Source organism: Astyanax mexicanus, chromosome 2, assembly GCF_023375975.1.
Source record: "Astyanax mexicanus isolate ESR-SI-001 chromosome 2, AstMex3_surface, whole genome shotgun sequence".
Lineage (NCBI taxonomy): Eukaryota > Metazoa > Chordata > Actinopteri > Characiformes > Acestrorhamphidae > Astyanax > Astyanax mexicanus.
Window position 1 is genome coordinate 65,337,621 of NC_064409.1, and position 12,561 is coordinate 65,350,181.

At 38.9% G+C, this 12,561-nt stretch overlaps 1 protein-coding gene across 1 annotated transcript in view; it reads right to left on the reverse strand.

Moving 5' to 3' along the window:
- Window positions 1-1,595: 1,595 nt before the first annotated feature.
- Window positions 1,596-12,561, reverse strand: part of LOC103041260 (polycomb group RING finger protein 3) — a 68,537-nt gene continuing 57,571 nt past the window's right edge. The window contains exons 8-10 of the mRNA XM_022672093.2: window positions 8,998-9,135; window positions 3,828-3,908; window positions 1,596-2,459 (exon numbers count right to left, since the gene is read on the reverse strand). Coding sequence (XP_022527814.1) covers window positions 2,412-2,459; window positions 3,828-3,908; window positions 8,998-9,135 — 267 coding nt within the window. The 3' untranslated portion in view covers window positions 1,596-2,411. The remainder of the gene's footprint in view (window positions 2,460-3,827; window positions 3,909-8,997; window positions 9,136-12,561) is intronic.

Genomic DNA, 12,561 nt, shown 5'->3' on the forward strand with positions numbered 1-12,561 from the left:
AGACTCGTGTAGTAACTTATGAGTAAAACTTTGAGAACCAAATATTGAAATGAGATTTGGTCAAGCTGGTTTTGGCATTTACCCGTGTGAAAGTAGACAGACGGAACAAGCAGCTATGAGACGTCATATTTTTACTACTTTGTCGTCTACAGAGGAGCTTTTTTTCTTCTTCTCTCAAATACCAAAAAGAGGCAAAGTTTTAGTAAAAATCAGTTACATAGTTTAATATCAAAACTTTCTTGAATCTTGAGATATATATTTCTATATATAGATAGATTTCTTCACTGAGGAGCTGAAAGAGAAGAACCTCTCAGCAGGTAACAATACAAATAGAGCCCTTTAGAACTTGATTTATGGTTATTAGGCGAGACAGATCTGCCTGAGAAAGCTGTGGAACTTGTTCAGCAAAGTTCAAATAGAATGGATTACGTCTGTGCCGTAAACGAGGGCTCTGCTTAAAAAAGTAAAATTAAAAGCAAACAATTTTAAGAAATTGTTAATTTGAGGAAAAAAGACAAATGACAGACATTGTTTTTTTTTTTTTTACTGATTATTAAATACTCTTCATGATTCAGTACTGCTACGGTTAATCCTGTTTGTACAAATTGTGATATTTTCATTTCCATATCCGTTTGCCTTCCACACAGCTTGCCATACAGAATAAAATAACAACATGAAGCCTGAAGGGTGTTCTTTTAAGCCTTTGGCACTAAAGGTAGCAAAAAAACGTAAAAGAGGTGCAACTGTAGGTATGGGTGGCCATGTAGGATACATTCGTTCTGTAGAGGAGTGGACTAAAGCTTCTGCGTAGGCCTACAATTATTTTTTTTTATTCTTTATTCTTTTTAAACATCTCTTTTGTTTTTATTGAATGATAAAGCCTATGTTTTGCATATATGGTTCCAAGACTGGGTGAAAAAAGTATAAAAAAAAAAAATAAAAAAAAAACTCACACCCTTAAGGACGGATGCAGTGATGCAGTCTGATTTCTGTGCTGCGCTGTGTCTGTTATTTGAAAAAAAAAAATGTTAAAAGGTTTGAATGAAATTTATCCATCTTCACATGAATAGAAACGTAGAAAACGGCAGCCCAATACCTCCAGAATGGGCCGTCGCTCCGTAACGCAGGCAGTTGGTTCATTTGAAGAGAGTGTGATTACATTTTTACACGACTAATACGCCTTAAGTTAAAAATTCATCATTACACGACTTTAATAACTCTGCAGTTTGCTAATTCATAACTTGGGAGAGTGGTAGAATGGTTTAAAAGCACTTTGTCATTTCAGAATCGCTTCTGATTTGTAACGTTTTCGTTTCCACACCTTGGTTTCTCTTTTTAGAGAGAGAAAACGAGGCCCTCTGCTCTGAGGAACACATCAAGAATATAGCATTTGACTCTGCCTTGTAATCTATATTTTCGCTGCCTGTATATAATCACATATCTGCAGACTGAAATACACAAGTTTAAAAATGCACCCTTCTGAACAATCTTTCATTCACAGTCTCTCACACGCGCACTCACACTCACACACACACTTAAACACTCGCGCAGTCTTACAATTCTTACTATTCACTCATCAACTCTTATTTCTCTCGTGCTGTTGTAACAATTTTTATGTACAATACTCGTAAAAAGAACATAAATTACTACACAAAATTTGCCTATTCACAATTCCACTTTCAGTGACGCGATAAGAAAAGGGAGAAAGAAAAAAACGCTCTGAGACGATTCACAACTCAACTGTATTTAGGAATAATGTCTCTTGTTGGATACTCTAGATTTTGTGTGTGTGTGCTCCCGAGCCTGTGTTGTGTTGAGCTGTTGTTGTAGACCTGAAAGAGAGCAAACAGCAGAGAACTCCTCCTCCTTTTCTCCCCTTTCGGTTAGGAGTGTGACGGAAGGCTTCTGCCGGCGGGAGCGGTGCCCGTCTGTCCGTCCGCCCGCCCGCCCGCCCAGGCGTCCGTCCGTCCGTCCGTCCGTCCACCACTCTGTATAAAAACTGTTCGGTCATCTCTCGTCCAGTTGATTCATTTGTTGTGTGTGTAAACAGAGCACCAGTAGTGTCTCGAGTCCATGTGTGTCTCTCTCTCTTCTGTACAAAAGTATAAATATATGCTCTCTCTCTCTTTTTCTCTGTCTCTCAGTCTTCACATATCCAGGACGTAGAGGACGAACAGAAAAAGAAGGAAAAAAAAAAAGAAAAAAAAAAAAAACTAAAAAGCCTGTGGTTGTTTGGCTAAGCCGCCAGTGTGGAGCAGTAACTGAGCTGGTTTTCGTTGTTTGCTGGCTCGTGTATGGTTCGACTCCTGGGACAGGGGTCTGTTTGGTGCGGGCATTGATAGTCTCTGCATAAATAGCGTTGTGTTGCACAGTCCTGGGCCACTGGGCCAAAAACAACCAGTTTTGTCCAACTACAGCAAATCCATTTTAGGTCTGTAATGCAGGAGTAGAGGGGATTTCTGGAAGAGAGACAACACACAAAACACATACAGGCATGATTGAAGGCAGCCAGCGGCAGGTCAGCAGGAGCGGCCAGCGCTGGCATTCAGCGGCTCGCGCTTTTTTGGCATTGCTCTTTAAAGGTTATACATCTAATTACAGCTGTACGTCCATAAAAGGGCAAATGGAAAAAGGAAATATTTACTTTCACTGCAGTACATTCAGTGGCAGACTTACATGGTTGCAATGTTTAAAATATACAGCTCTGAAAACAATTAAGAGACCACTTCAGTTTCTAGATCAGTTTCTCTGATTTTGCTGTTATAGGTATATGTTTAAGTAAAATGAACGTTGTTGTTTTGTTCTATAAACTACAGACAACATTTCCCTCCAAATCCAAATAAAAATTTTGTCATTTTTGTCATTTTATTTGCATAAAATGAGAAATGGCTAAAAAAAAGAATTCTGAAATCAATATTTGGTGGAATAACCCTGTTTTTTAATTAGTTTTCATGCATCTTAGCATGTTCTCCTCCACCAGTCTTACACACTGCTTTTGGATAACATTATGCCACTCCTGCAGCAAAACTTCAAGCAGTTCAGTTTGGTTTGATGGCTTGTGATCATCCATCTTCCTCTTGATTATATTCCAAAGGTTTTCATAATTTTTAAGCGGTCTCTTATTTTTTTTCCCCCCAGAGCTGAATATATATATATATATATATATATATATATATATATATATATATATATATATATATATATATATATATATATATGAGATTTCCTCCAATATGAATATATCAGTTCAAAACAAACATAAGGTTCCAGAAATTGAACTTTTAATGAAAACTCCATGACTAAGAGATATATACCTCAGGTTATTGCATGGTATATGATATGATGTAAAAGTAAATATCAAGTAAAAATAGATTTAATATTGGCTCATGAGCTGCTGTAGATCTGTTATCTGTTTTTTTCAGATGCTGATATTTACATATTATTAATAAATCAGATTTAATTTATCAGCATTTGCTGCAGGTCTGCTATAGAATAGAATATTGTTGTGATTAATACAAATGCTTCAGTCTTAGAAAGACAATGTGTGTTTAATCAGAGTATTCTGTGATTAATCTGATCATTTGGAATGTGATGTGTTATTTAATTGTGTTTATTCACATTGATATTGTTGAGATTAATAAAATATTTAAGCAATTGAATACCTTTAATATGAATATTTTGCATATAATAACATCCTATATTTATCGTTTTATTTCCATTTAATATCCACTATTAAAAACTTCAGTAAGTCTTATGAAGAAAAATGGTGCAATTAACAGTAATCTATGATTTTTCTGATTATTAGGCGGTGAATAGACAATATTTACCTTAAATCTCCATCTCGTCACGACAACAAATTTTAAAGTGTGGTCCTTGCCCAAGATTTCTTCATTGCATAAAATATCCAGCTGAAAACACACAAGCAGAGGAATTGGTCTTCGAGCAAAAGCACAACTGAAGCCTAAGCAGTCGAGAGTGGTTTGGACAGTAATGGCTGCGAGCCTTCTTCTTCTTCTTCTTCTTCTTCTTCCAGTTCATGCACAGACAACATTATACAATCTGTGAACATGAACCAGACTAAGAAGTGCTAGAAAATGAATAAAAAAACATTTAATAAAGCCTTCAAAATAAGACTATATTATATCTAACATAAAAATGGACTTGTGTGTGTGTGTATGGTCTGGATACCTCACCATAAAAAAAATACTTTAAAAAAGAAAGAGATGGCAAACATAGGAATGTCTATCTCGACACAAATTGAGAGCAGCCCATGATAAAAAAAATATTGCATATTTCAATTGCAGAAACCTCTTTAGCTCTGGAATGTTTTAATATTTAATAAGTGTTAAATAAACAGCATACAGGAAAGCAGACTTTTTGAACAACACTGAAAAGCACCGATACTGCAGATGTCTGAGAATGCATGTATGTGTCTAAGAGTGTGTGTGTGTGTGTGTGTTATAGACATGACAGTACATGACCAAGACCAAGGATGAGAATGCATTCAGAGTGGCATCACCACAGCACCCCCTGCTGGCAAGAGGGCAAACCGTACACATCCTGTAATGAATTACAATCAGCTCAAAATGCATGAAACGTCTTCATTATTCTGCTCTAAAAAACAAGCAAAAAAAAAACAGAAAAGCGTAGAAAAGTTAAGGAACTTACTTTGTAATCTTTTAGTTGTATTACCATTTCTTTATCTACTGCTACTGAGTTGTAGCCATGCTTTTGTTCCTATGCTCGGTGGGAAAATCGAAGCACTTATGCCAGGGGTCTCAAACTCGCGGCCCGCGGGCCAACTGCGGCCCGCGGGACGATAGTTTGTGGCCCCGCCTTAATATGAAAGTTTAATGTTAGCGCGGCCCGCGAGTTTGAATTTGTCATTATATGCACGCGGCGCATGCGCAATTCCCGCGGCTGCTCCCGCTTCACGCGCTGTCTGAACCCGGAAGTTGCTGTTCCACAGGACAGAAAAAGAAGCAGAAAAGACTCATCGGCTCAACTTCAACGCGACAGCGACACCAAGTGGAATTATATATATTATACAGCCCCAAACATGTCTTTTTCAAAGCCTGCAGTGAAGAGAAAGATTTGTGATGAGCACAGACAATTTCAGGAAAAGTGGGAAGTGCAATTTTTCTTTGTTGAGCACAGGGGCATCCCGACGTGTCTTATTTGCACAGAGAAAGTTGCAGTGCACAAAGAGTACAATTTGAAACGTCATTACACAACTAGACATGCTGAGGAGTATGCAAAATACCATGGAGATGAGAGAGCCAACCGGGTTGCTAATCTTAAAACATGTCTACTGAGGCAACAAGATTTCTTTAAGAAAGCAACCAAAGAGAATGATGCAGCAGTCGAAGCTAGCTACGTGGTTAGTGAGATGATTGCTAAAGCAGGAAAGCCATTCACAGAAGGTGAATTTGTCAAAAAGTGCATATTACAGGCTGCAAGTATTGTCTGTCCAGAAAAGAAAGGTCAGTTTAGCAACATCAGCCTTTCTGCCAACACCGTGGCAGAGCGCATTTCTGACCTGTCAAGTGACATTTATGATCAACTGTGTGAGAAAGCAAAACGTTTCAGTGTATACTCAGTCGCTCTTGATGAGTCCACAGACATCACCGACACTGCCCAGCTCGCAATCTATGTCCGTGGTGTTGATGACAATTTTGAAGTCACAGAGGAGTTGCTCACAGTAATTCCAATGCATGGCCAGACCACTGCTCAGGAGATATTTCACCAGCTGTGTGATGCCATTGAGAATGCCGGTTTGCCATGGAAGAGGTTTGTTGGAATAACAACCGATGGAGCGCCATCAATGACAGGGAGGAAAAATGGACTGGTGGCACTTGTTAAAAAAAAAACGGAAGAGGAGAGTGTGGAGGAGGCCATTGCTCTGCACTGCATTATCCATCAGCAGGCCCTTTGCAGCAAATGCCTGAAGTTTGACAATGTGATGTCTGTAGTTGTGAAATGCATCAACCAAATCAGGTCCAGGAGCTTAAAGCACAGAAGGTTCCGTGCTTTATTAGAGGAAATGGAGTCAGAATATGGGGATGTACTCTACTTCACCGAGGTACGTTGGCTCAGCAGGGGAAACATATTGAAGAGATTTTTTGAGTTGAGAGCGGAAGTGAAAGCCTTCATGGAGAAAGATGGGTTGCTGTTACCGTGCTAAGCGATCCCAAATGGCTCATGGACTTAGCTTTTCTTGTTGACATTACACATGAGCTTAATGTACTGAACAAGAAGTTACAAGGCCAGGGGCAACTTGTCAGTGCTGCCTATGACAACGTGAGAGCATTCTCTGCGAAACTTATGTTATGGAAAGCCCAGCTTTCTCAAACAAACCTTTGCCATTTCCCAGCATGCAAGGCACTCATGGATGCAGGCACACCATTCAGTGGTGAGAAGTATGTGGATGCCATTTTGATGTTACAGGAGGAATTTGATCATAGATTTGCAGACTTCAAGACACACAGAGCCACATTTCAAATTTTTGCGGACCCCTTCTCCCTGCAAGATGCCCCCCCTGTGCTTCAAATGGAGCTCATTGACCTGCAGTGCAACTCTGAACTCAGAGCCAAGTTCAGGGAGGTGAGTGGAAAAGCAGACAAGCTCGGGCAATTTTTGAGAGAATTGCCTCTCAGCTTCCCTGAGCTTTCCCGAATGTTCAAGCGGACCATGTGTCTTTTTGGGAGCACATACTTGTGCGAAAAGCTCTTCTCTACCTTGAACTTCAACAAGTCCAAGTACAGGTCCAGACTTACTGACGAGCATCTTCAAGCCCTACTGAGGGTCTCAACTGCCTCCTCCCTTAAGCCAAATGTGGCTCGGCTATGCGAGAGGAAGCGCTGCCAGATCTCTAGCAGTAAGAAGTAGGCAGAAGAAGCCATGTTCATAACAGTTTATGTTCAATGTTCCATTCATGTTCAGAAAGTTAAAGGTTAAAGAACTGTTAATACAGACATTTGAATCTGAATAATAATAATTACATTTCTCTAGTCAGCAACTATATGTGGTTTCTTCAGTGTTATTCTTCTTCTTCTTATTATTATTATAATTATTATTTTCATTTAATTTATTTTTTACTGATTTTTATTTTTTTCTTATGAATTGTTAATTAATTTATTTTTTCATCTTATTTTGTGTTAAAAAATAAAGACATTTGATAACATTGGAATGTTTTTGTAAGAGCTTTTCTTGTGGAAAACCTGATGCGGCCCAGCCTCACCCAGACTCTACCTCCAGCGGCCCCCGGGTAAATTGAGTTTGAGACCCCTGACTTATGCTATTTCTAATTTAAGGAACTTCATAATGCTATCCTGCAACAATGCCTGCTCAGCACAGAACAAAAGACATGTGACAGTTACATTGTGTCAAAGCCAGTTTCAGAAGAATCTATGTGGCACAAAGCCCACCCACAGGCTTTTCAGGAGGGAAAACGGGTGAAGAGAGATAATGGAACGGCAACAAATGACTAGTTGCGTCCCAAACTTGTGCTGTAAAAAGCATGCTTACAGTGTCGCTGACAGGCAGCATGGTCCATGACAGCAAGCAAATGATATAACAAGACTTTCTGCTCTGCTGAACATATGGTGAGTGGCAAAAGCTTTGTGGAAAAAGCGTGGCAGTGTGAAAGAGCTTCAATATCTCACTCAGTGACTCACTGAGGCACCATGACGTGAAGAGGTATATGGCCCATCCCAACCAACAGAGAACATTCCCATCATTAGATTCTCGCTCCCCTGTGGCTATTTTTTGAGAACCATAACATTATGGCAAAGTTTTATTTTCGTTAGAGCTTAAAAGGGATTAGTGATTATAAATACGTGCTTTCAAGCAAAAGAGAAAGCTAGGAGCAGGAGCCATACATAAAAATCCAAAGATGGAGAGGATAGGATAAATATTCATTGATTGATTTTCATCGCCTAGTGTAAAAAATTAGTAATCAGTATCAAGTTTCAAAACCAGTAGTTGCATTTTTTTAAAGTCATGTATAGCTCTGGAAAAAATAAAAAGGCTGTGTTTGAGTAAATGTTTTGAGCATTGTTGTTTTATTCTATAAACTATTTCACCAAAATTCCAAATAAAAATATCGTCATTTACAGCATTTATTTGCAGAAAATGAGAAATGTCTGAAATAACAAAAAAAGATGCAGATATTTCAGACCTCAAATAATGCAAAGTCAACAAGTTTTAAGATTTCAGAAATCAATATTTAGTGGAATAACCCTGGTTTTTAAATCACATTTTTAGGCACCTTGTCATGTTCTCCTCCACCAGTCTTACACACTGCTTTTGTATAACTTCATGCCACTCCTGCAAAAATTCAAGCAGTTCAGTTTGGTTTGATGGCTTTTGATCATCCATCTTCCTCTTGATTATATTCCAGACGTTTTCAAACAGGTAAAAACAAAGAAACTCATTATTTGTAAATAGTCTCTTATTTTTTCCAGAGCTGTATGTCTCTGCAAGGTTCAAGGAACCATAAATTCTAAGGCACTTTAATGGTTTTAGGGGGATGAAAAAAAAAGTAACATTAGATTAAACACGAGAGATAAAATTTTAAACAACCATGAAGGTTTTCTCATGTTTCTCATGTTATAAGCTGTTTTCACTATGTTTTACACTAATACTGTAAAAACTAAAAGACTACATTCCCCACAATATAAGTGGGAATGTTGCATCAAGGTTGCTTAAAGGTTTCTGATATAAAAGCGAGGAGAATGTTACACCACAGTTCTCTAAAGATCACTGCATCATTAAAAAAGTTACAGCAAGGTTTATTTAAGGTTACAGATCGTTTAGGAAATGTTCCCAGAACGTAATGTAAAACCCAATAGGAACGTTTCATTTCAAAAACTTTTTGTGAACCAAAAATAAATACTCCTGAAACGTTCTGGGAAGCAAACATTAAGGACGGAGTCTGGACTGAAAAGGAAAGAGAGGCCGGTGATGTTACGCTGGCTGTGCGTCGGCTGGACCTACCTCGTTAAAGGATGTCAGGTTGAGCTTCTTGGCGATGAATTTCTTTAGGTGGAGGACTGTGGCCTGTGCTGAGCACCGGATCCATTTACGCTTCAGTCCACGCAGCTTACTGCTGTTACACTCCAGACAGATACTCACCTGAGAGACAAAGAGAGGCAGAGGAGGAGAGAGAAGCAGATTTGAATGACACAAAATAATAATAGAAGTAATATGAGAAAGAATAAAGCAAATAAATGTGAAAGAATTACCAATTTTATGCTGCAGCCACAAAAAAAAGAGTTCTAGCTCTATGTTTGAGATCTATTAGAGGTTCTTTGTACTGTCTGACAATTTTAGGAAGAACAGATCAATAAAAATGTGCTAAACTGTATTGAAATTTAAATGATTACAATCTAAATGGTAAAAATCATTTTACTTCCATTGAAAGTTAGGAAGGTTTTGTGGAACAGCAACGATTAGTACTGTATTAAAGTACAGTACAATCACCAATTCTAACTGATGCACAGATAAAAAGAGGTAATAAAAAGAGGAAAACAAGACAGAAAAGGGATCATTTAAGTAAGCAACGACCTCTCTCCCACAAGAGGGCCATTTTTTTTTATTATGGCTGTATGTCCTACTCCAGTTCATACCCATTAGACTGTGTACAGAATATATGTTTTACTATTTTCTGTGTTGCTAATCAGCTTCTGTGATACTCAAGTAACAGTTGCGGTCTCATTTCCCACCCTAACTGTAGTAAAGTTAGCATTCTAACTAAAAGCAAAATGGAGAAGTAAGTTTTGTTCTACAAATAAACTCAGAGAAAAGATCAAATACCAGTGGGTGTCCAGTCTCTGTCCTGAACTAGGCTGCAGGTTGTGCTAAGCCCAGCATGTGTGTATGTACCTGTAATGGTTTGTGAGTGTGTGTCTGTGTGTGTGTGCGCCCATGACTGCTCAGTGTGTGTGTGTGTGCCTGTGACGGCACAGCATGAGCACTAGTCAGAAAGCATTAGCGCCTCCATGCCTTCCTCTCACAGCCTTTACACAGGTGAGACAGCATGCCGAGACAGCAGCTTAAGAACTATTCAGACTGGATTAGTTTCACATTGAGACGTGCACTAATGTAACTATTAGCTAAGCAATATCCGAGATTTGAGTTCCGTCTGAAAAATCATGTTGATAACCTGTTTTGGACTATGAACAGTATGTATACAAATTGTTCAACTATATGAACAACAAAAGATCCCAGAAGTAATTTATCCTTTCTGAAACATTTTGTTTATTGCATTAATATATGAAACAAAAGTGTGATGACAAAAGACACTGGTTCCACTGCGCTGTAGACAACAGTGCTTGTTCTGATAATGCACTTATTAATAATGCAACTACTTTATTTTGGATAGAACTAAGGACAACACTTACAGTTATATAAAAGCACTATCATACATTTTGCATTATAACACATGTACAGCATTATAGAGGAGTTTCAGTTTAGTTCTCCAGCACCGAGGCTGGAGTAGCATTAGCATTAGCCACTAACCGTGCTAACCACTAGCTCTTCAGAGGTAAGTATTATTGGCCTGTAGCCTGCTGCTGACCCCAGCTAGCACTGCTGGAGCAGCATTAGCATTAGCCGCTTACCGTGCCAGCTAGCTCTTTTGTCATTCAGAGGGAAGTATATTGGAATGTAGTCTGCGTGTTTATCGTGTTAAAACAAGCTACGTGGAATGAACCACGTTCATTAGCCGCTAATGCTCCAGCCTTAGTGTTGGAGAAATTCCTGAATACAAGCTTACTGTAAATAAACTTAAGCATTTTACTCACCCAAATAAATAGTTTTTAGTAAAGAATCTGTGTAGATTAACATCCAGTGCTTGTTTGACAGTTTTGTTTACTTTCCTTAGTTTTACTTAACTTAGTTAGGTACCCCCGCCCCTTTCCCCCCTTCTCCCCCACCACCACCCAGCAGCGAGACCTACTGAATTAGGAGTTTCTTATACTGTCTCTTACAGTGGGAAAAATGTGAAACAACTGCTGAAACATAAAATGAACATAACATTCTATGAATCAACATTATTGGTCTTCCAAATTTTTTTTGTCCCTTTATTTTTTGTATTGGCACCACAGATCAGTACTGGCCCCTTAAAGTTGGTATTAATTCAATACAAGGCCATTGATAGAAGGCAGTGTACACAAACTCTGAAGCTTAATACTTTGTGGTGATTAAGCAATCTGCCCTTGATCTGATTCAGCTATCAGGTGTACTCCACTCAAGTTTGAGCGAAACTGCTTTGCCGGTGAAAATTAACCTGGTTTAAAGCCTAGAAAATGACTACAGATATGAACAAATACCATCTCTGATGTTGCTCTATGTTAAACTGCACAAACATATGCACTAGAGCTTCTTCCTGTATTTACTTTCTTGCTTGTTCTGCAGACAGTTCTGACAAATAGAGATCAGAGAGTGTGTTCTCACGTGTTTGTTTTTCCACAGTTTGGCAGTTTGGTGAATTGGATTTTTTCCTATGTAAAAACCAAACCAAAGGAAAAAAAACAATCCAAGTTTACAAATCTCTTAACTTCTTTAGACCAGCTGATAAACTACAGGTGTAAAGATGGCTTCATACTGTTCCAATACTGTATTAGATGTGTATCAAATACACCTCCTCTCTGAATTGCACTCTATTGGGCTGAAAATGTAGTCCGAAACCGCACTCAGCTCTCCCACGAACAGCCCGCTTCTGTTTATGGATACTAAGCACACGTCCATTTGAAGGACAAACAGTGCGAGTGCAGTGGCGTAATCCACGGCCCCGCCGGTGGAGGCCTCGGACAGTAAATTGTAGATGAACACAGCAGCTGGCCAGCGAAGAGAGACACAAAACAAACAGGCCAGCACTAACAGAGCCAGAGAGCCAGAGACGAGCGGCAGGGGCCTCCACCATTAGCACGAGAGAAAGTGAAATATGACTGTGTGTATGTGTGTCTGTTTGTGTGTGTGTGTGTATGTGTGTGTGTGTGTGTGTGTGTGATTACTGGGTCATTACCGCCCAGCCGGGCCAGTTATAATCGACACAAACAGTCACACAAATGACTAATAATGCTGCGCTCACTCAAGCCAATTCCACCTTCAGATCAAAGTGAGGGAGCCGCCGCACATTTCCAACAGCACTTGAACGGAGGCTGGGATTTACTCATCATTACCGGCTGAAATCTAATCATTATAGTGAGTTAATGTGCTGACATGATTACCAACCGATCATGTTGTAAAGGTGTTGGTCATGCATGCTTTATTATAGTGCTGTGAATCAAATTTATACACTGTGGGTATTCTCAAATAATTTGTGCATGAATGTGAATATGGATATTTATAGTTTTTTGTTACCTGGATTACATTACCAACTTTGAAGCACTAGACCCCGAAAACCTCCCAAAATGTTACTTTAATGACAATATATAAAAATCTTTAATCTAATTAATAAAGGAGAATGCGACACTCTAAACTAATCACTGATTTTTCTAATAGAGATGTATTCATGTAATAAACTTCATTAACCTTTTTCAAAAGGTGTGGCGGGCT